The sequence below is a fragment of the Panthera pardus genome, unplaced genomic scaffold (genome assembly GCF_024362965.1).
Source record: "Panthera pardus isolate Hobbes unplaced genomic scaffold, ASM2436296v1 HiC_scaffold_3, whole genome shotgun sequence".
NCBI lineage: Eukaryota > Metazoa > Chordata > Mammalia > Carnivora > Felidae > Panthera > Panthera pardus.
In genome coordinates this window covers 17543887-17571041 of record NW_026526876.1, presented here as the reverse complement: position 1 = coordinate 17571041, position 27155 = coordinate 17543887, and the positions used below count along the sequence as shown (strand labels likewise).

The 27155-nt window shown below is 46.8% G+C and overlaps 1 protein-coding gene across 6 annotated transcripts; it reads left to right on the top strand.

Annotated features, from left to right (window-relative positions):
- Positions 1-23: 23 nt before the first annotated feature.
- On the top strand, positions 24-25981 carry MFSD11 (major facilitator superfamily domain containing 11). Of its 6 annotated transcripts, XM_053892958.1 has the most exons (14): positions 24-523; positions 807-977; positions 1535-1590; positions 3083-3190; positions 4083-4162; positions 4281-4377; positions 5593-5651; positions 6158-6302; positions 10790-10830; positions 18475-18540; positions 19952-20077; positions 23166-23340; positions 24255-24390; positions 25360-25981. In XM_053892958.1, exons 2-14 carry the CDS (start codon positions 882-884, stop codon positions 25522-25524), a joined length of 1350 nt encoding a protein of 449 aa, XP_053748933.1. In that variant the 5' UTR covers positions 24-523; positions 807-881; the 3' UTR covers positions 25525-25981. The 6 variants fall into 6 exon arrangements, with proteins under 6 accessions (XP_053748933.1, XP_053748932.1, XP_053748934.1 ...); XM_053892957.1 differs by lacking the exon at positions 24-523 and having other exon boundaries at positions 530-977; XM_053892959.1 differs by lacking the exons at positions 24-523; positions 1535-1590 and having other exon boundaries at positions 530-977; positions 4108-4162.
- Positions 25982-27155: the final 1174 nt, after the last annotated feature.

Here is a 27155-nt window from a genome sequence, read left to right as displayed (position 1 = left end):
CGCGCCTGCGCAGAGCCCGGCGGGCGGGCCGAAAAGCGCGGAGTCACTGTTGCTGGGAGGGGGGAGCGGAATTGGCGAGCGGTTGGAAAGCCCGCGAAACGCTCTTTCCGGCAGCGAGGCCGGACGGGCGCTCTCCCGCAGTCGGGGCAGGAAGCGCTCCCCTTGTAGGCCCCGCCTCCTTTTCATGCCCGTATCCGGGCTCCGCGCAGCTTTTCTGCCCCGGCCCCCGCGGAACGTTCTCGCCTCTCTCGGAGAGGGGGGAGTCTCCCCCCGCCCCCGTTTGCCCCGCTGTCTCCAGCCTTCTCAGACCCGGCCCCGTCGCCCTTCGGGCTCCCTCCCGCAGTTCCCGACTCCTCCGCCGGGTTCCGCTTTGTAGCCCCTCCTCCGCTGGGGCGCGCGGACTCGGCCCCGCTCCCCTCCCTGAGCGCCCTACCCGTCTCGGGGCGCGCGGGACTACATTTCCCAGCGGGCCGAGCGGCCGGCGCCGAGGCTGCGGTCAGGTGACCGGGTCGCGTGGCCCGAGGTGAGTCAGGGCCGGGCGGGCGGGGCCGCGCCGGCCGCTGCACCTCGGCAGTGGCCCCCTAATCCCCCTCGCGGGCCCCTCAACCTGGAGCAGCGACGTTATTGGCACTTTTCCGAGTGTTGGGCTCGTCCATACTCGGATCGGACTCTAGGAATGTCCTAATTGCCCGTGGGGACAACTTCACCCTCGGCCGGGGATTCTGATCCGAGAACTGAAGTTGACAGCTCGGCAGCCTTGCTCCCGGATCCGTCCGCTCTTCTCACCGCCTCATTTCCTTCCCCAGGATCGTCAGTGGGTTCGCCCCGAGGAGAGCCGACCGCCCTGGGCCGCTGCTGACCTCTGGCAGAGTTGAGCCAAAATGTCCCCGGAATCCAAAAAGCTTTTCAACATTATTATTTTAGGAATTGCCTTTATGTTTATGTTCACCGCCTTTCAAACTTGTGGAAATGTGGCGGTGAGTCGGGATCTGCTCTCCCTCCTTTGAAGTGCCTACCATAAACGCGTTCCAAAGATGGTGATAAACGTTAATTACATCGGACAGCGCGCTTAAACGGCACCTTTTATTTTTCTGCCCTACCCTTCCTCGTTTTTATGCTTAGGTTTAATTTGATGTGTCAGACGTTTCTTGCTAATAATAGGGTATCGGGACGGGGTGTTAAAACAGTATGGTCTTCCTCTGATCTGACTTGGGGTCTGTATGTGTTGACCTGTTATTTCTTGTGTGTATTAAGGTTTGCATTAGTACTGGGAGAATACTTGGTACTACTACGGGTACTAGTACTAAGGCATAGTTACAGCTGCTCTTTGCCCCCTTCTCTGTCACCGGTTTGCCTTTTCCTGTTTTGCAGTCCTTTTCATCTCTCATAAGTTGGCTTTCAGTATTCAGGCATGGTGCATCCCGAATTTTATTTTACTGAGTACCTCGTTCTCAGTTCTTGGAGACGAACTTTGGTGGGGATGGGGAGGGAGACTGCAAAGTGTTTTCATTGATTAGCTTTATCTTCCACACAGCAAACTGTCATCAGGAGCTTAAATAGCACAGATTTTCACGGCAGTGGATATACCAGGTACTGTACTTGCGATCGCCTCTATTTTATATACTACGGCAGTTACGTTGTGATTGAATTGGTAGTGATTGCCTTTTCTCTGCCCCTGGGCTGTTTGGGAGAACATAGTAGGATAAAGTTGATGAGTCCAGGTTTCACGTAGAATTTCATACTAGGTCTGAGATCCTGGTTTCATGCCTTAATCACTGCGTTATGTTAGGCAAGTTACTTCTGTCTGTGAGCCCAATCTCCTTGCTCAGATGACGCGTGTAAAGCTCTTGGCACGGTGCCTGGCACTTAATAAACACTCAAGTATTGTCGTTAATTATGTCTTCTCAATCCTAAACGGAGGATGTTTTATACGACTCTTGAAGCATTTGGTTCTCCTGTTTTTGTAATTTCATAATGATTAACATGCTGCCATCAGGAGCTTTTAGATTTCTATTAAGGTGTTTAGTCCCAATTTTACAAAAAAATGAAAAGACTTTCATTGTGATCCGAGCGGGGAATGTAACGCATACGTGGATATAAACGCATACGGGTTTCTTAATTTCTCTGTAATTCTCAGGTGATGACCAACACCCCCTTCCCCCATAACTCTTATTATTTGGTTCTTTATTATCTATCCTAAACGGATCTTCTGTATGATATTTGAGAATAAAGCAATGTTAATGTCCATTTTTCTCAGTGGTTAATAATACCCTAGTTTTTTTGTAGCGCTCTGTCTTCATGTACATTTCAAAGAACGCTTGCTGTTTGAGGTTCATGGAAGCCAAAGAGTAATTTACTTTGGGTTTATGAATAGAGGCTAGTAAATGAGTTGAGGACCCTCAAAATGGTTTCAGTCGTACTTTGCTCCAAGACACACGTACTAGGGCTGGGTCTCCGGTAGCTGAATGATGTTCAAGTGAGGCCATTAGGTTGAGTTAAATAAGTTCCAGTTTAAGCAAGTGATAACTCGGTGCTTGTTATTTATATAACAGCGAAATTTTATGCTGTTGCCAGGAGTTGTAAGCTAAGTGTGTAGATCAGACTGTTGACCAGGGCTTCTGGAATGAGCTTACCAGGGATGGTGTCTTGGCTCCAACCATTCACCAGCTATCCAGCTGGACTTTTGGCAAGTAACTTAACCCCCTTGTGTTCCGGTCTTCTTTTCTGTAAAATGAGGGTAATAATAATACTGTCTTCACAGAGCTGTCAGGTTTAATAAAGAAAACATGGAAAACACTTGGCACGCTGCTAGCTTTTATTGCAATTTACCAGGGCATTAAAAACTACTGTCCAGGGCACGCTGATTCCAAGAGAAATTTGATGAGACTCCCAAGATTTTGCATAAGTGAAAACTGTATTATGAGATGCAGCTTAATGAGAGAATTATTATGAACTCTAACTAAAGAAATGAATGCTTATGTCAAAAAAAAACCCCATACGCTTTAAGTAGATTTGAAAAAGTGCACTTTTGAGACAGTGATTCAAGGGTTTTGTTTTTTCCTTTTATGTGTTATGTGCACAGCATGGCAATTATTTATGGAGTGTTCTCAGCTTCAAATTTGATTACACCATCAGTGGTTGCCATTGTAGGACCTCAGCTCTCTATGTTTGCAAGTGGTTTATTTTACAGGTGAGTAGTATGATTTTCTTTCATATCACCCAAACACCTTCAGCACCTTTCAAACACACATAGGAAATATTTGACACGAATGTGCCAAATTGGGGGCGCCTGACTGGCTCAGTCGGTGGACGTGCGACTCTTGATCTCGGGGTTGTGAGTTCAGGCCCCGCTCTGGGTGTAGAGATTACTTAAATTAAAAAAAAAGAATCTACCCACTTGGATTACATAGAATACAGGCAGTATTTTAGGGATTTGGTTCTCTCCTTGATGTCCTGGGATACCATGTTGTTTAAATGTCCTGGGACGTGTGCATATTTCCTTTTGTTTTACTGTTAATAAAAATAGTATCCAAAAATCTCTTTCTGTGAAAGAGATCTTGTTCAAATGAAAGAACTAAGCTTTTTTTCTGGGTTGTAGAACTACAGTCCCAGCATGTGCTAAGCAATTGGCAGAGGCCGATTGCAAACCTTCGTTCAAGTGTCTGATCTTACAAACTTGAAACAGTAAATTAAGAATGGTCACGGGGCGCCTGGGTGGCTCAGTGGGTTGTGTCTGACTTCGGCTTGGGTCATGATCTCACGGTTCGTGGGTTCTAGCCCCACATCGGGCTCTGTGCTGACAGCTCAGAGCCTGGAGCCTGCTTCAGAGTCTGTGTCTCCCCCTCTCTCTCTGCCCTTCCCCTGCTCACATTCTGTCTCTTTCTCTCTCAAAAATTAAAAGACAAAAAAAAAAAAATGAGTAGGTCACGTTTGTCCCTTTTTCCCCACCACTGGAAAAGTCCTTTACAGGTTGAATTAAAAGAGAGAGAGAGAGAATCCTCAAAATTGATTCCTAGAAGGCATAATTGGCATTCTATTTAAGGTATTGTTTGACTGTAATACATTGACCTGTTATATTTTAGCATGTACATTGCCGTTTTTATCCAGCCTTTCCCATGGTCCTTCTACACAGCCTCTGTCTTCATTGGGATCGCAGCTGCTGGTAAGCATCTTGATGCTTATTTTCTCTGTCTTCTGGGATTTATCCAAGAGTATCGTGTGTTTAGTATGTAAAGCTAAGTGATTACATTCTCTTGATAACCTTTCGGTTTGAATTTTAGTGCTTTGGACGGCACAAGGAAATTGCCTGACAATCAATTCAGATGAGCACACTATTGGGAGAAACAGTGGAATTTTCTGGGCACTCTTACAATCTAGGTAATAATCCTTCCGGAGCTTAATCTTTCCTTTAATTATTTTTTGCCACACCATTTTTTAGATCTTTGTTGTATTGAAAATTCAGATCGTCCGTGTTACATGACTTGAGTTTGTAGCTGCATATGATTCAAATTTAAAATTTTACGGAATTACGTAAAACGCATGGACCTACCTCATTGTGATTCATGACGAGTAAATAGAAAATAATACTAACCATAACGTATTTAGCGCCTGCTATATTTCAGGCAGGGACTGTTGGCTTCATGACGAAATTTCAGTAATCCTCACCACCTCATGACACCAGAAAGTATTATCTCTGTTCTACAGATGAGAAAACAGAGGCTTAAAAGTGCAGTAACTGATGTGATTTAAGCCATCCTTATCTGGATTCCAAAGACCATGGCCTTCCCACTGAGCTACACCTGATAGCTATTAACAAGTTCAAAAGTGAGGGGCCCCTGGCTGGCTCGGTCAGTAGAGCATGCAACTCTTGATCTCAGGGTTGTGAGTTCGAGTCCCACGTTGGGTGTAGAGTTACTGAAAAATAAATACGTTTTATTTAAAAAAATTCAAAAGTGAGTCTAATTATATCAACACTGAGCAACATACAGCATGTTATAGATTTCCTAAGTAGAAAGCATAAAAAAGTCATTTTATCATGGAATCTGTCCTGATGATTTACCCTCATGGATATCACCCAAAATTGGGGTGTTGGTAAGGTTTCACGAAGTGCAGATGTTTAGTGTAAGGGGGGGTGTATGTTAAGAAACCGGAGTGTAAGCGAAAGGTTCTTTCTCCAGGAAAGTATGTTAAGTAAAGCATCTGATTAGATGCAGGTGACTAAATCGTGGATTTTTTTTTTTTTTTTCGGAGATTCTTTAAAATACAGGATTTCAGAAGTAGCATAAGCCTGCTTCCACATAGTCATTTCCAGAGTGCCAATAAATCACATGTTTCAGAGCGAGTCAAGTCTTTGTAGGGTGGTTCTGAATCAGGTTACTGTCACGTGGGAGGAGACTGAATTCCATCTGGGTCAGTGACAGTTTTCAGAAAAGGGTCAAGGTGGAGTCGATAATGATCCAGGCAGGTAGCTACTTTTAAAATTATATATCCCCCCCCCCCCCACCTTTTTAACAAATAACGGAAACATTGCTTTAAAAACTGTAAATATGGAAATAAGTCCTCAACATCCTCTTCTCCCTTTTCTTCCCCCAGCTTGTTCTTTGGAAATCTCTACATATATTTTGCTTGGCAAGGGAAAACTCACATATCAGGTTTGTTTATTCACTTTGCTTTATTTAGACATGTTCCAAGGATGATAGATGCACAAAGTATCCATTATTGCTTTGTTCCTATGGTGGCAGTGAACCGTGCTGCCTGAAGTCCTCTCAGATTTTACCTGTTAGTAACTTTTCTTCCTTGTATTAAGCCAGGATTTTAGTGCGTGGCCTGTGCCTCAAACAGCATCTCAAGGTACAGAAGGTTATGCTGTGTATGACCATAATGTTAGACTTTTGTACGCTTCTTTGGCTACAGAGTATGATTAAAATTCTTGTGCTGTTTTTCTTTTGGCTTATTGGTATTCCTTTAACCGAAAGACAAAGGTGGAGGTATTCTATTTCATTCTTTATTTGACATTTTCACTAACGCAGTAAAGTAAACATTTAACGAGGAAATGTTTGGACGGTCATAAACAGCCTCTGAACACAATACGGACTCTGAAATTGTCTGAAATTGTGCGCGGTTGGTGCTATCTGCTTTCTTCTTTTTTTTTCTCCAGAGAGTGACCGAAGAACAGTGTTTATTGCCCTGACAGTGATTAGCCTGGTGGGGACAGTTCTTTTCTTTCTCATTCGGCAACCAGAGTCTGAAAATGTCCTGGGAGAAGATGAGTCTTCTGAGGAGCAGGACCTGGAAGTCAACGAGTAAGAAGTTGGCACGTTCCTTTCTATCTAGAAAAAAACAAAAACATGTATACGTATACGTGTATATATAAATGTTTATTTTTTTAATTTTTTTTTAACACTCATTTTTGAGAGACAGAGCACAAGCGGGGGAGGGGCAGAGAGAGAGAGGGAGACACGTAATCCGAAGCAGGCTCCAGGCTCCGAGCTGTCAGCACAGAGCCCGACATGGGGCTCAAACTCACAAACCGCGGGATCATGACCTGAGCCAAAGTCGGACGCTTAACCGACTGAGCCACCCAGGCACCCCTGTTAATGTTTAAGAGAGAGAGAGAGAGACAGAGCGCAAGCAGGGAAGGGGCAGAGAGAGAAGGAGACACAGAATCCAAAGCAGGCCCCTGGCTCCAAGCTGTCAGCACAGAGCCCGATGTGGGGTTCAAGCTCACAAACCGTGAGATCATGACCTGGGCCGAAGTCGGACACAACCAACTGAGCCACCCAGGCGCCCCAATATTTATTTATTTTTGAGAGAGACAGAGAGACAGAGCGTGAGCAGGGGAGCAGCAGAGTGAGAGGGAGACACAGAATCTGAAGCAGGCTCCAGGCTCCGAGCTGTCAGCACAGAGCCCCACATGGGGCTCGAACTCACAAACCGTGAGATCGTGATCTGAGCCAAAGTCAGGCACTTAACTGACTGAGCCACCCAGGTGCCCCAAAAATATATTTTGAGTAGAGCTAGTTTTGGGATTAGTAACCTTTTCATAATCCTAACTGATAATCCAACATTGGGCAGACATGAGGAAAAAGTTTTATATGTATTTATTTATTTTTTTAAGTAGGCTTCATGCCTAATGTGGGGCTCGAACTCATGACCCTGAGATCCTGAGATCAAGAGTTGCAGGCTGTACTGACTGAGCCAGCCAGGTGCCCTGAGGAAAGAGTTTTAAAGCCAAGAGAATGAAGATAAAGGGTAGCTCTGGGGAGGAGGAAGGGAAGAGGAGAAGGAAGGGAGAGGCAGAAGAGGGAGGGGGAGAGCCTACAGGGGATTTGAGCCCAATCCCAGGTTGCAGCTGACAAGTTATATGACCCTGGACAGTAGCAATAATCCCCTTAGTTCCTCTGGGTCTCAGTTTCCTCCTTCAGTTCAGCCGGTGTCCCGTGTGTTTTAATGTGCAAAGATACAGCCTTATCAAGTTACATTGGAGACAGTTTTTGCCCTCAGTTACGGTTTGCGTGGTCCAACCCCTAAAATTCCCCCATTCCTGTGGCACATGTGAGTGGCAGGGCCATCAACAGTTGGTCACACCCAGTCTCTTACGTGAGGTGCCTGGTTTTGTGCTAACCTATACAGGTAGGTGGTCTTCCCCAGGGTGGTCCCAGTGGGGAAACAAGTAGATGGCCTTGTGTTTTTCTACAAACTGTAAATTAACTTGAGCATATTTCAGTTATAAGTAAAACTAAAACATCACAGACGATTTCTCTGCAGGTACCATCCAGGTTGGAGAAGGAAATGAGAAATCTTTGCCAGGCTCGTTTTGCTTTGTGTGTGAGTCAGTAAATTGTGAAGAGTGCCTTATCGCTCTTCCTGTATTGTTAGAACGTTTGCACGGGGCGTTCTGTGCCGCCTTGTTAATCCCCAAAAGGCCTAAACCTCTCCAGTCATCGGTTCATTAAGCACTCAAAATTTCACTGTTTGTTTAAAGCAAAAGAGAGGCGTGACCTTGGTTTGAACACCTGTATTTATGCGTGTGTATGTGTACATACGTATACGTGTATATGTAACATGTACGTATAGCATAAACTGTATCCGTATATACCAAGCATAAACTGATAGATGTTGGAGATTCTATGAACGTGAACACCACAGATTCAGTGAAAATTGAACACCTGTTCTTTTAGCAAATGTCAGCTGTGTGTGCTGTGCAGACAAAAAGAATCCCCTCCCTTTTTCTAGGGAACTTCCCCGATGGAGGATCGTGTAACTGATAAGGCACAGTACTGAGGAGTGCCGATCAGCCTTTTTAGCATTTTCTCTTCCTGAAGGGTCTCCCCAACTTGAAGCTTCCTTGTCTCTAGTCTATAAACAGCACCGACTCTCTGCCAGCCCCCCTCTCAACCTGAGGGATACAGCAGCGAACAAGACCGAGAAGTCCCCGGTCTGGAGGGACTTCATTTTAGAGGGGGTGTAGACTCCATGTGTGTAAAACCGCAAAGGAAATGTTAAGAAGGCAGTGAAAGGGGATTGGGGGTGGGGAACTGGGTGGCTCCCTGACTGGGGAGGAGGGACGATCAGCTGATGGCCACTGATTGCCAAGACCAGGTGGTAGACAGGGGTGTGGTGGGTGCCAGGGCTGCAGGGAGGCCCGTGGGAGTCAGCCCGGGGAGGGAGTGGAGGTAGGAGTGTCTGCAGCAGGCAGGGATTCCGTTCTGGGAAGCTGCGACAGGAGTGCGGGTTCTTTTCTGGGTGTGATTGGAAGCCACTGAAGGAGGGGTGCCTGGGGGGCTCCTTCGGTTAAATGTCTGACTTCGGCTCAGGTCATGATCTCGAGGTTCACAACCAATGTTAGAATGTTTTTATCACCCTCCTCCCAGAGAATCCTGTACCTCTTAGCAATCCAGTATTAGAAAATAGAAATCTAAGAGCAGGATATAGAAGTATGGGCTTGAGGTGGGGGGTGGGTGGGGGGGGGATGCCTCGCAATTCTAGGATATAGTAGTTACGTGTATGTAATTTATACGACATACACGTAAAATTGTAGATGGAGTTGCCAGAGAAGGCTGAGAAGGTAACATTTAAGACGCAGGGACGAAAAATCATTTTCCCTCCACTCTTTCGTGTTCTTAGCTGAGACCCCTGTAATAAAAGATGAACGAGGGAAAAAAAACAATCAGAAACTTATTAACACGTATGGTTCGTGTATACGTGAAGAAACCCCAGGGGAAAATGAGTGATTTCCCTGGAAGGCTCAGAATTTAGGCATTAAATACCCGTCTAAATCGGGAAAGCGGAGGAGGATAGAGGCGTCTTAGGGGAGAGTAAATGATTTCTCGGAAGGATGAGCGGACCCTTGCAAGAATAGATGGGAGACATAGTTTGTGACAAGCTGTCCATGTCTGGTCTCCCGTCTGGTGACAAGAGTCCATCATCCCTATGTGATGAAACTTCCGGAGGTGATTTATAACATTTGGGTTCCTTCTAGAGGATCTGTCTTTAGGCAGATGAGGGAAGTTCCAAGAAAGCCTGTCCCCGCATCTGCTGTTTTTCTAGTGCCTACCGCTAGACATAATCAGCGTCCTATCAGTTATTTGGAATCTGAAGAGTATTTGCCTCCAGGCACGGCATGCGTTTTTATGGTGAAAAAAGAGGTTTTCCTGTCCGTTAGAACAGACTACCTTATTTGTGTCAGTAATTCACTTAAATAAGTCAACTGGATCTCCATGAGGTTTCTTCTTTTTTTCTTTTTTGTAAGTAATGTTATTTAAAGGGGTGCCTGGTGGCTCAGTCGGTTAAGTGGCCGACTTTGGCTCAGGTCATGGTCTCACGGCTCGTGGGTTTGAGCCCTCCGTCGATCGGGCTCTGCACGGACAGCGTGGAGCAGCCTGCTTGGGATTCTCGCTCTCTCCCTCTCTCTCTGCCCCTCCTCTGCTCGCACTTTCTCTCAAAATGAATAAATAAAAACTTCAAAAATATATTATTATTTGAAGGTGCCAGAGAAGTATGGGGCACCTGGGCGACTCAGTTAAGCGTCTGACTTCGGCTCAGGTCGTGGTCTCATGGCTCCTGAGTTGGAACTCGGTGTTGAGCTCTGTGCTGACAGCTCGGAGCCTGGAGCCTGCTTCGGATTCTGTTGTCTCCTTCTCTCTCTGCCCCTCCCCCACTTGTGCTCTCTCTCTATCAAAAATAAATAAACATAAAAAAAAAAATTTAAAGTAGAGTGGGGGCACCCGGGTGGCTCAGTCGGTTAAGCTTCCAACTTCGGACGCTTTAGGTCATGATCTCAGGGTTTGTGGGTTCAAGCCCCATGTTGGGCCCTGTGCTGACAGCTCAGAGCCTGGAACCTGCTTCGGATTCTGTGTCTCCCTCTCTCTCTGCTCCTCCCCTGCTTGTGCTCTTTCTCTCCCTCCCTGTCCCCCTCTCTCTCTCTCTCAAAAATAAACATTAAAAAAATAACAAAGGAGAGTGGAGGGAAATTGAATTTTTTACTAGTTGTTTTTACAGTATGAAAATAGCAGGGTGGGGAGACTTCTGTCCCGCCTGAAGTATCCTTTCTGAACAGGACGTGTGTGGATGTGAGCCACAAATTTAGCATGAGAGAATCGGGTTTGGACGCTCTCCCCTCGTCCTCTGCAGCGAGGACAGGGTCCCATATTGTGCGGCAACGGAAATATCTGCCAGACCTCGTAGAGGACGGTGTTGTGGCAAACGTCGGTGAAAACGCGATCGCTGTTTTGTTCCCTTTACAGCTTTCAGGGGAAATCACTTTGATCTCTTGTTTTTATGTTTTCAGGTCTGCCCAGAACACCATGGCAAAGGCAGTAGACGCGTTTAGTAAGTATTAGAAAACACTGGGTCTGAAATGCCAGAGCTGTTCGGGGACAACTGCGACATTTGCCTTTCCCCCTCCCCCCGCTAACTTTGGATTGACGATCCCCCAGTGTTTCCGTGTCTCCAGGTATGCCGCCCCGGAGCGTGCTAGTCTTCTCAGCCAGTACCTCTGGAACTGGGGGGGCGCGCGGGGTGGACGGGGCCCTGCAGGGGTGGTGCGGGGAGGGCCAGAGCGCTTGGGGGCCGGAGCTCGACGCCAGGAGGCGAGGACGCACGGGCCGTCCCCTCAACCGAGTGTGTCGGCGCGGTCGTGCTCCTCCGCGGAGGGCTCTTCCCGGCCAGGCCTCCCTCCGTGTTCACGTCGTGTCCTTCCTCACGACGGTTCTGTGTCGTACAGCGCACGCCTGTCATTCTCTCCATTTTATGGAAGGGGAAACCGAGGCTCAGAGAAATGATTTACCCAAGGTCAAGTAGCTAGGACGCGGCCGAGCTGGGATCGGAGCCCAGAGGGTGTGACGGGCAGAGCCAGTGATTCCCATAACGGTCATCTTGTGCCTCCTTCAGAAAGCGGCAGACGCGGCTTCCGATTCTAACAAGGCCTGATGTGGGCCAGTCCTTTGCTTCTGCCTGGAGCCCTCGTAGCCTCTTTGTCTCCCAAGGAGAGACTCTGACACCGTCTAGAAGGGAGCAGCCTTTTGGGGCCACGTTGTTTCAGTTAGGACCCTGGGCCTTAGGCTCTTCTGTGCTTGTGGCCAGCCGACAGGTTGCCTCGGGCAAATTCTTGGTCGAATCGGCCATGGCCTAAGTCAGATGACCGAAAGCACCCAGCTTTTAGCCAGCAATTCCTGTAGTCTCCTTTTCTAGAAAGGGCTTGTGGGGTGTGGTATTCTGAGCTTTGAATATATGGCATATTATTGTTAAGGCTGTTTAATCAGGCTTTTATTGTACGTATTTCTTACGTTTCGGGAATGCGTTCGTAATTACAACTCGGGCTACCCATTATAATTAGAAAGGATGTAGCTTGCCTGTCCCCCAGCAAGATGGGAGGTCACTGCAGTCAGAGGTCTGACTCTCAGCTTTGCAGACCTAGAAACTTGTCTGTCACGAGCGCCACCATTGATCAGAGGGGCCGGAGGGGAAAGGACTCAAGGTAAACCCACAGAAGTCACAACTGAACCATTGATGACGGCATTTAATATGTTTTAGCGAGCCCCTTCATAGATACTCCCTTCTTGTGATCCGGGGCCCAGAAAGCCCCCTGTGGCTAACTTGGCGAGCCACGGAGTCGAGGGAAAGGGGCTTGCCTGGGTGATCTTCAGGCTTATGGGATGTTCCGTCCAGCCTTGGGTGAGGCTCGATGCAGCCCCCTTCTCCCTGGCTGCCTGTTGACACCAGATTCAAGATGTCTCTCCCGGATGTACAGACTTTGCCTCAGCCTGTCTGTGAAATGAAGCGCTAACACGATTAGGACCACACGGTTTCGTCATGGAACTAGTTGGTTGCTGAGCAGGGTTCAGGACTGATGGGATGTTGTGCCGTCTAGTTTGGGGAGAAAGGAGGGGCAGCCAGAAAGGTGCTACAGGGCAGGCGGTTTGAGGAGCCGGTTCCTGGGCCGTGGGGAGCGGCGGGAGGCAACGAGGTGGCGCGGAAGCCAGAGAGGGCACAGAAAGAAGAAGAGTGTCCAAGCTTTAAGTCATCTGTCATCCGTTGTTTACTCATCAGATGCCTTCAGTTGATGCTGTGATGAATGGGGGGCAGAAACGGTTTCTGTTCATCTAAAAAGCACTCCATTCCTCAGCTGGACGTGTATGTTTAATGGGATTCTGGAACACTTCATTGAAATTTTTAAAAATTTATTTCTTGGTCTTGAGGAAACAATCCTGAAGTCCCTCTGGAAGCATAAATGTCTGAGAATAGCCAAGAGAATTTTTGAAAGGGATTTAACGGGCGCCTGGGTGAGCGTCCCAACTCTTGATTTGGGCTCAGGCCATGATCCCAGGGTTGGTGGGATCGAGCCCCGCGTTGGGCTCTGTGCTGAGCGTGGAGCCTGTTAAAGATTCTCTCTCTCTCTCTCTCTCTCTGTCTCTCTCTCTGTCTCTGTCTCTCTCTGTCTCTCTCTCTGTCTCTCTCTCTCTCCCTCCTCCTACCTCTCCCCTCCTTCTTCTCCCCTCTTCCCCACTCATGCTTGCTTGCTCTCTAAAAGTAAAAAAAATAAAATAAAAAGGACTTTCCCTAATAAATGTTAAATTCTGTGAATTCATTTGAAGACTTTGGAGGAGAAGGAGCAGTAGAACTAAAGTCTAGAATGAGGCCCATGTCCGCAATACAATAAATACGATAAAAGAAACTCTTAAGCGAAGTTAGGGAGCAGACAGTGTAGAAAAATATAGACTCGAACTTTATATATCCTAACGTTCCAGGTGGATTCGATGTAAAAATGAAACTACAAAAGTAATTGAAGAGACTAATTGGGTAGAGCAATGCCTTTTAAACAGGTCATTCAGACAATAAGGGAAAAGAATGCCCTTTTCAAGTTGCTTAAAGTGTAAAACTTCAGTGTATCAGAACAACCTAACGGAATTAAAATGGTAGGGAAAATATTTGTTTAAGTATAAGAAATACAAATTTAAAAGTGTTCCATCAAAAAAAAGTTTTCCATCAGATTTCAAAAGATAGAAAAAATAATCGTCTGTATTATGGATGGTGAGTACTTAACACGCATAAGACCATGCTGCTGATGGGAATACACATTCGTATTATTTTCTTTAAATTTTTTTTTCTTTAGGGGCGCCTGGGTGGCGCAGTCGGTTAAGCGTCCGACTTCAGCCAGGTCACGATCTCGCGATCCGTGAGTTCGAGCCCCGCGTCAGGCACTGGGCTGATGGCTCGGAGCCTGGAGCCTGTTTCCGATTCTGTGTCTCCCTCTCTCTCTGCCCCTCCCCTGTTCATGCTCTGTCTCTCTCTGTCCCAAAAATAAATAAAAAACGTTGAAAAAAAAAAATTAAAAAAAAATTTTTTTTTCTTTAACATTTATTTCTTATCGAGAGACAGAGAGACACAGAGCATGAGCAGGGGAGGGGTAGAGAGAGGGGGAGGCAATCCGAAGCAGGCTCCAGGCTCCGAGCTGACAGCACAGAGCCCGATGCGGGGCTCAAACTCATGACCTGAGCCGAAGTCGGTTGCCTAACCAACTGAGCCACCCAGCCGCCCCCGTTCGTATTATTTTCTGAATTTGTCTGCAAGTGTCAGAAGCCTCAGAAATATTTGTACCTTTACCCCAGCAATTCCAAGAATAAGATTATCCTCAGGAAATAACTAAGCATTTTTGTCAAGATTTAATTACTAAGATGTTTATGTAAGTGATTTAAATGTTCAACTACAAGGCGTCATTTTGTACATCTATACAACAGATTATCCTAGCCATAAAAATGATCTTGATGCATGTTAGGAAATACTTGCTCTCTTATGTGAAAACAAACTTAGAAGTAGTGTATGTGTATATATATATACTACATACCATATACACATACTATATATATACTTATATACAGTAAAATTTGTTTTTTTAAATTATTGTTTTTAAGCTTTATTTAGTTTTAAGAGAGAGAGAGAGCGAGCATGAGTGGGGGAGGAGCAGAGAGAGGGAGACACAGCATCCGAAGCAGGCTCCAGGCTCTGAACTGTCAGCACAGAGCCCGATGCGGGGCTGGAACTCACAAACCGTGAGATCATGACCTGAGCCGAACTCGGACGCTCAACCGACTGAGCCACCCAGGCGCCCCGTAAAATTTGTTTTTATTAAAAAAACTTTTTTTTTAAATTTTTTTTTTTTTCAACGTTTTTTATTTATTTTTTTTGGGACAGAGAGAGACAGAGCATGAACGGGGGAGGGGCAGAGAGAGAGGGAGACACAGAATCGGAAACAGGCTCCAGGCTCCGAGCCATCAGCCCAGAGCCTGACGCGGGGCTCGAACTCACGGACCGCGAGATCGTGACCTGGCTGAAGTCGGACGCTTAACCGACTGCGCCACCCAGGCGCCCCTAAAAAAACTTTTAAGTCCGGACGGAGACCCATTGTTTAGATTGTGGGGTTTCTTCCTTAATAGAATAGCTTTATTGAGCTATAATTCACACACTATATGATCGGCCACTTAAAGGATACAATTCAGTCCTATTTAGTATCTTTCTAGAGTTGTGCACCTCTAACCACAGACGGTTATAGAACCTGTCCACCCCAGAAGGAATTTCTGTACCCATTAGCAGTCACTTCCTTTTCCTCCCCACTCCCCCCGTCCCTTCCCCTAGGCATCCATTAATCCACTTTCTGTCTCGAGCTTCGCCTCTCCTGGACATTACGTCGTACGAATAGGATCATGCTGTGTGCGCTCTTTCGTGACCTGGCCCTCAGCGTCATGGTGTCGAGGCTCGCCCCGTGTTCTAGAGCGTTATAGACAACGGGCCGTTTGTACTTCGTAGGTGGCACGAGTCACGCTGCTGTGAACATTCTTGTCCGGGTTTTCGCATGGACGTTCGTCTGCACATCTCCGTGCACGCACTTGGTAGTAGCTGGGTTGCTCGCCCCCGTGGTCGCTGTGTTCAGCCTTCTGAGGAACCAGCAGATGTTTTCTCGCGCGGCTGCACCATTCTACGTTCCCACCGGCAGTGTCTGAGGCTTCCGGTTTCTGCACGTCCTTGAGTTACTGTCTTTCTGTTGACAGCTGTCCAAGTGGGTGCGAAGTGTCATCCTGTGGTTTTGATTTGCATTTCCCTAGTGGCTAAGGACGTGGAGCGTATTTTCACATGCTTGCGGGTCATTTGCATCGCGTCTCTGGAGAACCGTCTACTCGGGTCCTTTTCCCAGCTTTTAATTGGAGTGTCTTTTTCTTATTATTGAGTTGTAAGAACTCTTTATATATTCCGTATAAAAAATCTCATATATATTTGCAAGTATTTTCTCCCATTCCTTCGATTGATTTTTCGTTTTCTGATGGTGTCTCTTAAACCACAAGAGCCCTACATTTTTGACGTAGGCCGACTTATCTGTGTTACCTTTTGCACGTGTCTTTGGTGTCCTCAGAAGGTTTTGCCTGACCCCTGGGTCACAAAGACTTGCTCCTGTGTTTTCTTCTAAGGGTTTTATACTCGTAGCTCTTACCTTCAGGTGGAGGGTCCATTCTGAGTTCATTGTCGTGCGCGTTGTGAGGGAGGAGTCCAACTTCATTCCGCACGGGGCCGCGTGGTTGTCCTGCTGACAAGACGGTTCTTCCGCATTGAATCGTATCGGCGCCCGTGTTGGAAACCAATCGACTGTATACGGCAGGGTTTATTTCTAGACGTACGTGTCTGACCTGATGCCAGTAGTCCACTGATTACTGCCAAGCTTTGGAGTTGGGAAGCGTGAGCCCTCCAACTTTGTTCCGTTTCAAGATTGTGTTGGCTGTTGTGAGCCCCTGGAATTGCCATGTGAATTTTAGGATCGGTGTGTCTATTTCTGTAGATAGATGATGGGTTGTTGTTGTTATTGTTCGTAGACTTCATTTTTCAGAGCCGTTTTAGGTTCACAGCAAAACTGAGGAGAGTTTCCCTAGGGCCCCCCCCCCCCTTGTGCGCAGCCTCCCCCACCCGAGTGGCATAGTTGGTGAACCTGCGATCACACACAGTCATCCTCCTGAATCCACAGCTCACGTGGGGGCGCGCTTTTGGAGGTTGTACCTCTCACAGGTTGGGACAGATGCGTAATGACATGTAGCTGCTGTTACAGTATTATTCTGGATTATGTTTTAAAATTTCTTCTTGCTAAATCTTCCGATCTTTCAGAAACGAACGTGCTTTGCTAATATAATTATTTTTTATTAAAAGTGATTGTTTTGGGGCACCCGGGTGGCTCAGTCGATTAAGCGTCAAGCTCTGTGTTGTGGCTCAGGTCATGATCCCCACAGTTTGTGAATTCAAGTCCCATGTCAGGTCCTGTGCTGACAGCGTGGAGCCTGCTTGGGATTCTCTCTCTCCCCCCTCCCCCTCTCTCTGCCCCTCCCCTGCTCGTGCTGTCTCTGTCTCTCTCAAAATAAATGAATAAACTTAGAAAAAATAATTGTTTTAGGGGTACCTGGGAGGCTCAGTTGGTTAAGTGTCTGACTTCAGCTCAGGTCGTGATCTCACAGTTCGTGGGGTCGAGCCCCACGTCGGGCTCTGTGCTGACAGCCAGGAGCCTGGAGCCCGCTTCGGATTCTGTGTCTCCCTCTCTCTCTGCCCCTCCCCCGCTCACTCTCTGTCTCTTTCTCTCAAAAAAGGAAAAACATTAAAAAAAAGGAAAACAATTGTTTTAAACGTCATACTGATGGTGTAGTTTTCCTGGAGATACAAGCAAGTGGTGAAATGTCTCACTGTATTAGTCTCACCATATTTTAGTGAAATTAGAGAACAGGGTATCCTCTTCTGCAGGCGGTGACATTCGGGACCGTGCGTACGTGTCTTGTGTAACGTTTGTAGTCAGCTGTTGAGCGAGAACTAAAATCTGAATTGACTGTTCATTGAAGACACTAGGTCATTGGCCTTAAATTATGAAATGTGAGCAAGTTCAAAAATACAGCTAAAATACAGTTTGTGTGGGGCACCGGGGTGGGTGGCTCAGTCACTTCAGGGTCTGACTCTTGGTGTCGTCTCAGGTCATGATCTCACGGTTCGTGAGTTTGAGCCCTGCGTTGGGCTCCGTGCTGGCAGTGTGGAGCCTGCTTGGGATTCTCTGTCTGTCTCTGTGCCCCTCCCCTGCTTGGTCGTTTTCTCTCTCTGTCTCTCTCTCTCTCTCCCTCTCTGTCAATAAATAAATTTAAAAAAAATACAGTTTGTAGACATGCATTTTCCGTTGCAGATTTCAACTGCGTTGAACAGCATAAAAACAGACATTAAAGTGGTCGTAAACAAACACCACGAACTAAAGTTTCAGTCCTCAGATCTAGAGAACTGAGAATCACAGGAAGTGGTGTCGCAGCCTCTGTCTGCTCAGAAAGCTCCCTCCCTGATCTAGTCCAGTCTTCAAGCCACTCTGCGATAATTCCTCGGGTACATTAGCGCGTTGCCAGCCGTGGATTCAGCCAAACCTTCAGTCAAGTCCGTTGAAATAAGTCTCGTTTTGTTTGATTCTATTTGCTTTCTCCGTTTTGTGTTGTTTTTTGAAATCCGAGCTGGAGAGTGTGTGGGGGAAAACACAACTCTAGAATGTATTCACGCAGCTGAAATAAACATTTTATTTAGAGGGCAGATGTAGTTCATCCCTTAAGCATCTGAATCATTAACCTCTGTCCCACTTTTTTTTTTTTAGTGTTTGTTTATCTTAGAGAGAGAGAGAGAGACAGAGTGCGAGTGGGGGAGGGTCAGAGAGAGAGGGAGACACAGAATCTGAAGCAGGCTCCAGGCTCTGAGCTGTCAGCACAGAGCCCGAGACGGGGCTCGAACCCACAAATGGTGAGATCAGACCTGAGCCAAAATCGGAAGCTTGACCGACTAAGCCACCCAGGCGCCCCTGTCCCACTGCTTTTTGTCTCCTGGCATTATCGATGAGGGGTGTTTGGGTTGAGTAAATGGTTTAGAATTTTTGTTTGAGTAAGTAAAATCTAGTTAAGTACTCCTAAATTGTTTTCTTTCTTACAGGAAAGTCTCTTAAGTTATGTGTCACCAGGGAGATGCTCCTTCTTAGTATTACAACTGCTTATACAGGTAACGGGCTTCATGATGGGGTTTGGGTTTTCTGTTGCTGCATAATGCCAGTGAGGACCGAAAATAACCACTGTGTTATTCATTCTCACAGTTCTGTGCACTGACGGGGCTCAGCTGAATAGTTCTACTGATGGTCTTTTTTTTTTTTTTTTTTAATGTTTTTATTTAAAAAAAAATTTTTTTTTAACGTTTATTTATTTTTTTGAGACAGAGACAGAGCATGAACAGGGGAGGGTCAGAGAGAGGGAGACACAGAATCCGAAACAGGCTCCAGGCTCTGAGCTGTCAGCACAGAGCCCGATGCGGGGCTCGAACTCATGGACCGCGAGATCATGACCTGAGCCGAAGTCGGCCGCTTACCCGACTGAGCCACCCAGGCGCCCCAAATGTTTTTATTTTTGAGAGAGAGAGAGAGAGAGAGGAAGGGGCAGAGAGAAGGGGAGACACAGAATCTGAAGCAGGCTCCAGGCTCTGAGCTATTAGCACAGAGCCCAGTGCAGGGCTTGAACTCATGAACAGAACCGCGAGATCGTGACCTGAGCTGAAGTCGGACGCTTAACGGACTGAGCCACCCAGGCACCCCAGGACCAGGCTTTTCTTAATGCTTCGGCCTGGCACGAGCCCAGTGCCACTTTCACTGCGTTTCATTGGTGAAAGCATCTCACAGGGTCGGCCCAAATTCAGTGTGGGAGAATTCTGCACAGGGGTTGAAAACCGGTTCATCCCAACCAGTGATTTTAGGGCAAAATGGAGCAGTCCGGAAAACAACCATGGGTAAATCCTTGTAACTGTATAGATCCCATATACTTTCTAATGAAATGGAACGAGCTCCGTGGCTTAACGCTGAGAGTAGATGGAGCGCTCTGAGGTCTTAAGAATGAGGAAATCGGTTTCCTTTTTAAAAAATGCCATCGGGGCGCTTGGGTGGCTCCGTCGGTTGAGCATCTGACTTCGGTTCAGGTCGTGGTCTTGCAGTTCATGGGTCTGAGCCCTGCCTCAGACTTGCCGCTGTCAGCGCGGAGCCTGCTTTGGATCTTCTGTCTCCCTCTCTCTCTCTCTCCCCCTCCCCCCACTCGCTCGCGCGCTCTCTCAAACATAAAACATTTAAAAAAATTTTTTTTTGAAGGGCTGTCACGTTTTAAAAAAAAAAAAAAAAAAGACGCTGCAATGTGCCAGTGATTACTTTTGCCTTTTTAGGCATTGTACGTATAAACAGCTTTTTCGGAGAAATAGAATAAATGTTAAACATCTAATTCCGCTGCATCAGCTCTGTGGCATCTACGGGGGAGTAACCCGTCCCCCGAGGGAACTTGACCGTATACATATATAGCTCAAATGCCACCAGCCACGGAGAAAACCAGGAAACGGAGGTTGTGGATGTGTAACTAAATCTGATTTGTTTCCTCCAAAGGTCTGGAATTGACTTTCTTCTCTGGTGTCTACGGAACGTGTATTGGTGCTGTAAATAAATTTGGGACAGAAGAGAAAAGCCTCATTGGACTTTCTGGCATTTTCATTGGCATTGGAGAAATTTTAGGTTGGTTTAAAACCGTGGGTTTTCGCATTAAACCCGTTGCTCGTAGTCCTCAGAGATACTGTAAGTGTACCTCATTCACTTCCTTGTCTTCGTGTTTTAGTTTCCTGGCTTAGTTCTACTCACATCGGTATGTCCTTGTTTTTTTATTATCATCGTTCTAAAATGAGGCAGTTGCCATGTGATTCACAGACAGAACCGTAAATAGGAAAACACATCCAGTCTCTCCCAGCTTCTTCTCTTAAGACGCTTCGGGAAAATGTCTCGGAATCCCTGACTTTCTTGTCCTTCTGAATCTGACACCAGCTGGATGTCCGGCACGATCATTCGCTTCTAACTCTTAAGTACTGGAGTTTGCGTCCGACTCCCCAGGTCCGAGGGCTCAGTCCCACAAAGACGCCCTCACTTCAGACGCCACTTGTAAGTCCCAGGTCCCCAGGCTACCTACCTGCACTTCTGTCTGACTTGGCTATGAGTTGGGAGGTTCCCGTGAGCCCCCAGGAAAATGCTGTACTTACTGTTAAAGCTTTTTATAAAGGATACAAATGAACAGCCAGATGAGGAGGCACATGGGCAAAGTCCAGGAGGGTCCTGAGCGTGGGAACCTCGGTCCCCATGGAGTCAGGGTACCTTACTCTCTCGGTACGTGGATGCGTCCACCAGCCAGCCAGGCTAGCTTTCCCAAACCTGTCGTTGAGGGCTCTTTATGACTTTTCATCAGCGAGGCAGGGTTGATGATCTCATTGGCCAATGGCGATCGAACTGGATCTCCAACCCCCCCTCACCTGCCCTGAGCCTGGGGGCTGGCCCTGAAAATTCCAACCCTCAGATCAAGTCTTGGTCCTTCTGGCAATCAGCCGGCATCCTGAAGCCGGCTAGCTACACCACCCCTAAACCCCCTGCAGAACCAACTCTTTCGCATAAGCTCTGGTCCGGTCAAAAGGGAGGTACGAGGGAGCACAAACGAAAAACATGCCTGACACCGAGGCAAGCCACAGGGTTCTAGGAGCTCTGTGCCAGGAAGCGGGGAGGAAGGGGGAACAAGGCAAAGACCGGTGTGTGTTTTTACTGGGCCACACTAGGGATTCCTCTTTTTATATATATTCTCAAACTCCCGTTAGTTAACATCCAGCGTCCTACTCGTTTCAGGAGTGCAGTGTAGGGGCTGAACGCTTCCCCTCAGCTCCCCAGTGCCCGTCACAAGTGCGGCTATTCCGTATCGGGCAAAGGTCGTTTGAGACCTTCACCCGTGTATCGGACATTGTCACGTACGAGGAACTTCCCAGATTCATCAGATAACTGTGCATCCACTGCATGAAGAAAAGACTTCCTGTCCACGTGAAACTTAGGGCCTTGGGGAAAGACCCAGACCATGAAAAAACACAGGACCCTTAGAATGGCCAACGGGGATCACACTATGGAGAGAGCAGACTTGAGTGTTTTTTTGTGTCCTGCTTTGCTGCCCACACCTAGAACAGTACCGGGTATTTAGATGTATTTCAACATGTGGAATACAGTTCTATGGATTTTCATGTTTCTGCTCATCCTAGTATCTGTGGCGGTTCTGGGGTGTTTTTTTGTTTTTTTGGTTTTGTTTTGTTTTTTACACAACTTTCTTGAGATATAACTCACATGCCATATATGTCCCCCACTTAAGGCGTCCAGGGCAGTATTTTCTAGCATGTTCACAGGGGTTTACAGTCATCACTACCCTCTAACTTTAGAACATTTTTATTGCCCTTCTCCAGGCAACCACTAATCCCCTTTCTCTATACATTTGCTTATTCGGGACGCTTCATGGAAATGGAATCATAAAACGTATGGTGTTTTGGGTCTGGCTTCTTTCATTTCGCAGGACGCTTCCAAGGTTCTTCCATATTCTAGCACATATAAGTATTCCATTCTTTTTTTCTCACTAGATAATATTTTATTGCATAGATAGATCACATTTTATTTATCCATTCATCATTCGATGGACATTTGGGTTTCCACATTTTTGGCCGTTCTAAATAATACCGCCGTGAACACGTATGTATACTTTTTGTGTGAACATAACGTTTTCAATTCTCTGGGGTATGTAACTAGGACTGGAATTGCTGGGTCATATAACAACTCCACGTCCGACTGCTTTTTCTCCTCGTGATGGGTCCTATTTTCATGCCTCTTTGCTTGGGAACAGTGGGGACACCAGACTCTGTGAACTTAACCTTGTGGGGTGCTGCCTGTTTTTTTATTCTCGTGAATATTCTCGAGCTTTGTTCTTGGCTACAGTTCGTGTACTTGGAAACAGTATGACTTTTTCAGGGCTTGCTTTTAAGGTTGGTTGGACAGGACCAGAGCAGGGCTCAGACGAGGGCTAATTATTCCTCGCTCCTAAGGGAAGACCTTTCTGTGCACACCCAGTGCCTGTGAGTCATAAGATTTCCTGTCTGGCTGGGGGGACGAGGCACTATTCCTGGCCAAGGGTGGGGCGCTAATACATCTAACCCTCCTGGATGGTTCTCTTGCGGGCCTCTGCTAATTTACTCACATTATGTGCCGATCGGCACTTAGGGAAGACTCAGGGGGGACCCTCTGTAGGTCTCTGGAGTTGTCCCTCTGGGCAGCTTTCCCTAATGATAGCCTGTTCTGGAACTCTATAGCCACCCATGTATCCCCAGACCCTGAGCTCTGGTCTCCTCCTCTCAGGGAGGCTGTGGGATCCACCTGCCTTCCCCACCCCTCCCTGCAGCCCAGCTTAAACCTCTCTCTCGACCAGCCGGTGGGCAGTAGCCGGGTTCACCTCCTTTGCTTCCTCCCCCACCTCAGAGATCACTGCCCCTTTGTCACCTCATACCTTGTGTCTTCAAAATTATTACTTTGGATTTTTTTAGGCAGGTGGTAAATCTACTCCCTGTTACCCCACTGACCTAGAAGTCGGTTCTGACGTATAAAATTTCTTCTATTTCAACGGTTATTTTTTTACTTTTAGTATCCGTGCTTTCTTTACCCCTTCATTAAATGGGCTGTTGGTTTATCGGTTTATTTTTTTCAAAGAATCAAAAATTTGACTTACTAAATTTTTCTGTCCTCTACGTCATTGGCTCCGTAGGTGGAAGCCTCTTTGGCCTGCTGAGCAAGAATAATCGCTTTGGTAGAAATCCAGTTGTGTTGTTGGGCATCCTGGTGCATTTTATAGCTTTTTATTTGATATTTCTCAACATGCCTGGGGACGCCCCTATTGCTCCTGTCGAAGGAACGGATAGTACGGCTTACATCAGATCCAGGTATGGTGACTGTCATTTTATTTTATTTTTTAATGTTTGTTTATTTCTGAGAGAGAGACAGAGGGCAAGTGGGGGAGGGGCAGAGAGAGAGAGGGAGACACAGAAGTCGAGGCAGGCTCCGGGCTCTGAGCCCTCCGCACAGAGCCCGACCAGGGGCTTGAACTCACGAGCAGTGAGATCATGACCTGAGCCAAAGTCAGCCGCTGAACCAGCTGAGCCACCCAGGCACGCGATGACTGTCGTTTTTCTGGTAATTCAAGGAAGGGTGGCAGGTAACGGGTGGCTAGATCTTTATAAAATGGAGAAGTTAATCATGATCTGAAAATCTGTTATCTTTATAAGGTGACCTGTCAAATGTCGAACCAGAATTAGTTTAAATAGGAGCTCATAGGAAGAATCCCAAGTTCTTTTTGAAACGGTCGGTTTTAACCTTTCAACGCACCTAAATGTTTTTCTTGATCTGTGAAAGAGCGTCTAAGTACCTGATGTGATTTTATGTGTCTGCTTTCTGAGTGGTGAAGAGTGGTGAGGAGAGGGGTAATCGGCCAGCCGGGTGGGCCGTCCAGTCCGTGCATAGTCGGTTTTGTCCGTTTCGAGGATCTTACTGTATTGCCATCAACTCAGATTCATTGTAGATGTAGACATTTGGGTCCAGATCCACCATCCAAGGCCGGCCCTGCCCAAACACAGTGTTTGCTCCCAAAGAGTTAATTGACCAGCGTTGGCCAGACCCTGAAGTTGAGCGTGTCTGAGCATAAATTCTTACTTTGGGGACTCCGGTATTTACTTCTTGTCCCATAGTGCGTAACACTTGAAAGTGAGATGCTCTTGTGGGGTAGTGGCGTTTCCACTTGAAATGGCTCCAGCAAGTATGGTCAGAACGCTCATCCTGAATCCGTTTTCCTTTTATGCAGCAAAGAGGTCGCCATGTTCTGCAGTTTCCTGTTGGGTCTGGGGGACAGCTGCTTCAATACCCAGCTGCTCAGTATCTTAGGGTTTCTCTATTCGGAAGACAGCGCTCCAGCCTTCGCGATCTTCAAGTTTGTTCAGGTAAGCTCTTCTCCAGACTGGCCTTAAGTGGACTCCCCTTTTTTGTTTAGTGCTTTTAACCTTGTTTTCCTAATGGTTCTGAAATGACAACCAGGGACAGCCTGTCAGGTATTTCTGATTGGAATTAGGAGGCAGAGAGGAGTGTGATTTAAGAGAGTTTACACTCTGGTCTTTAAAGTTTTGTTTGCTTGTTTGTTTGATCTTGAGAGCAAGAGAGAGAGCACGAGCAGGGGAGTGGCAGAGAGAGAGGGAGGAAGACACAGAATCCAAAACAGGCCCCAGGCTCTGAGCTGTCTGCATACAGCCCGACGCAGGGTTCGAACTCACAGACCGCGAGATCATGACCTGAGCCAAACTCGAATGCTTAACTGACTGAGCCACCCACGTGCCCCATTTTACGCTCTGGTCTTAACCTCTCAGATGAGAGGCTTCCTGCCTTCGATACCCGAATTCCTTTGTAATACAGACAAGCATATTTCTGCTGCATATGTACATTATTTTATTACTCAGTTTCTCACAAGACACTTTTTTTTTTTTTTTTTTTTTTTTTTTGAGAGAGAGAGAGCGGGAAGGCACAAGCAAGAGAGGGGAGCAGAGGGAGAGAAAGAAAATCTTAGGCAGGCTCCACACTCAGCGCAAAGCCTGACCCAGGGCTTGATCTCACGGCCCTGGTGTCATGACCTGAGCCAAAATCAAGAGTCAGACACTTAACCGACGCAGCCACCCAGGCGCCTCCCAAAACACTACGTTAAGTGACAGGTTGCAGCTTACGTGGTTGGTAGCAGCTCTCAGCGGGAGTATGTGGTGTGTGTTTGCGAGCTTGTGACCGATGAAGTCCTATCTGGATGCGGGAAGGGCAGGTGCGCCGCCGGTCACAGAAAGAAAGCCAGGGGGCGGAGGGTGGTGGGCTCCTTGTGGCGCCGTGGGGCCATCTGTGTGCATTTTCTGACTCGTCTTGTTCTGTCTCAGTCCATTTGCGCAGCCGTGGCATTTTTCTACAGTAACTACCTTCTCCTTCACTGGCAACTCCTGGTCATGGTGATATTTGGGTTTTTTGGAACTATCTCGTTCTTCTCCGTGGAGTGGGATGCCGCTGCCATCGTAGCCCGGGGCTCTGACTACCGAAGTATCTGATCCGGGGCCCCTCCGGGCGGCACAGCCGGACGACGGCCCGGCTGACGTAGCCACCTGTCGTCGTCGCCGAGCGTTGGACAGTATTCAGTACGGAAAATCAAGGAATTAAGACTGCTCGATCTGCCAGGGTTGGTATTCAAGTTTACAGAGATCAGCTATTTAAAGCGAGCAGAACGAGGGGGACTCGTTCTGTTCATTATAATTGTTCAAAGATGTTGTTTTTCCATTCATCTCTCTCAAGTTCCTTATAATCATGTTAGAGAATGTAAATGTTTTCTTCTCCCTCCTGTTCTCTTTGAGAGATCCTGCCCCGATTCAGGATACGAGGCCATATGTCATATGAAGATCCTTGCTGGGTATGGAGTATGTGCTACTATGTAATAATAGGAGCGTATGCTCACCCCACACGTGCGTCTGGGAATGACATTTAAATAAATCGTGAGATGCTGGCGTGGGATCTTTGACAAGATTTGCACTTTCTTCCTCCCTAAATGTTTTGTTTTGGTAAGTTGTCCTACCTTGTCATTCATAGCAAGGACTGGCTAGTTATTATAAAATGAGGTAAGAATCGTCGAAAGTCTTAAAAATGAATCTAACGTGTCAATGAACAAAAATGCATCGAAAACACACACACACACACATTTACCAGAGGAGGATTTTGGCTAGTATTGTCCTAGAAGATGCGATGCAAAAAAAAAAAAAAAAAAAGCGACAGCAGTTCTGTGGTAGCAGGGCTCCCGTCACAGAGAGCAGACACCACGACTAACGCCGTACGGCTATTTGGGGAGACGCTTACATGGAAACGTTAACTTTCCTCCGTGAGAGATTGCTTGCGGCTTCTTTCTAATCGACGTATGATTCAGAAACCATGGAATTCACCATTTGAAAGTGTAGTTTCGTGGGTTTTTTTTTTTTTTAAGTCTATTCACAAAGTTGTACAGCTATCACCACGATCTAATTCTAGAACGTTCTCATCACCCCAAAAAGAAACCCCACGCCTTTTCGCAGTCATTCCCCGTTGCCTGGGTTAGCACTAGCAAACCTTCCTGTGCTTTCCGTCTCTCTAGATTTGCCTGTTTGGACATTTCTTACGAACGGGAGAGCTCACTTTTAACTGTGATGGTTTACTGTACAAATGAAGTTTTACGGCAAGGTCCGTTCAGCCAAGAGGACAGATGATTCCTTGTTTCCTCTTGTTTTTTAAAAACCTGCTAGAAATTTAGAGATGTTTGTAGTTGGCATACAAACCCGAAGAAATTCGATGGGAGTATGATTTTCAGACTGCAGGGAGTCATAAACCCTTGGAGTTCGCCAGAATCCTTAGAGAAATTTAATTCATGTGGAGCACTGCGCTCCTTTGTTCCTGGTTGTATAAAGTTTTGGTTTTCTTTCTCCAAGTTGAGATAAATTCCATTGTTCGTTGATGCTACATAGTTTGTAAGTGCTATTTCAGAATTCATACAAATGATTTTGCGGTCTCCTTACGCACATGACCGCTGACCCAGGTGTATGAGTTTTCTATCGTGGTGTAACAAATGACCCGAAAACCTGGCCACTTAAAACCACGCACGCTTGCCATCTCACGGTTTCCGTGGGTCAGGGATCTGCGTGGCTAGGCTGGGTCCTGGGCC

Coding starts and splice junctions, on each gene's coding strand:
- MFSD11 (XM_053892958.1), top strand. CDS start 882: ATGTCCCCGGAATCCAAAAAGCTTTTCAACATTATTATTTTAGGAATT. Junction 4,163..4,280: donor CATTGGGATCGCAGCTGCTG/GTAAGCATCTTG, acceptor TTTGAATTTTAG/TGCTTTGGACGGCACAAGGA. Junction 6,303..10,789: donor CAGGACCTGGAAGTCAACGA/GTAAGAAGTTGG, acceptor TTATGTTTTCAG/GTCTGCCCAGAACACCATGG.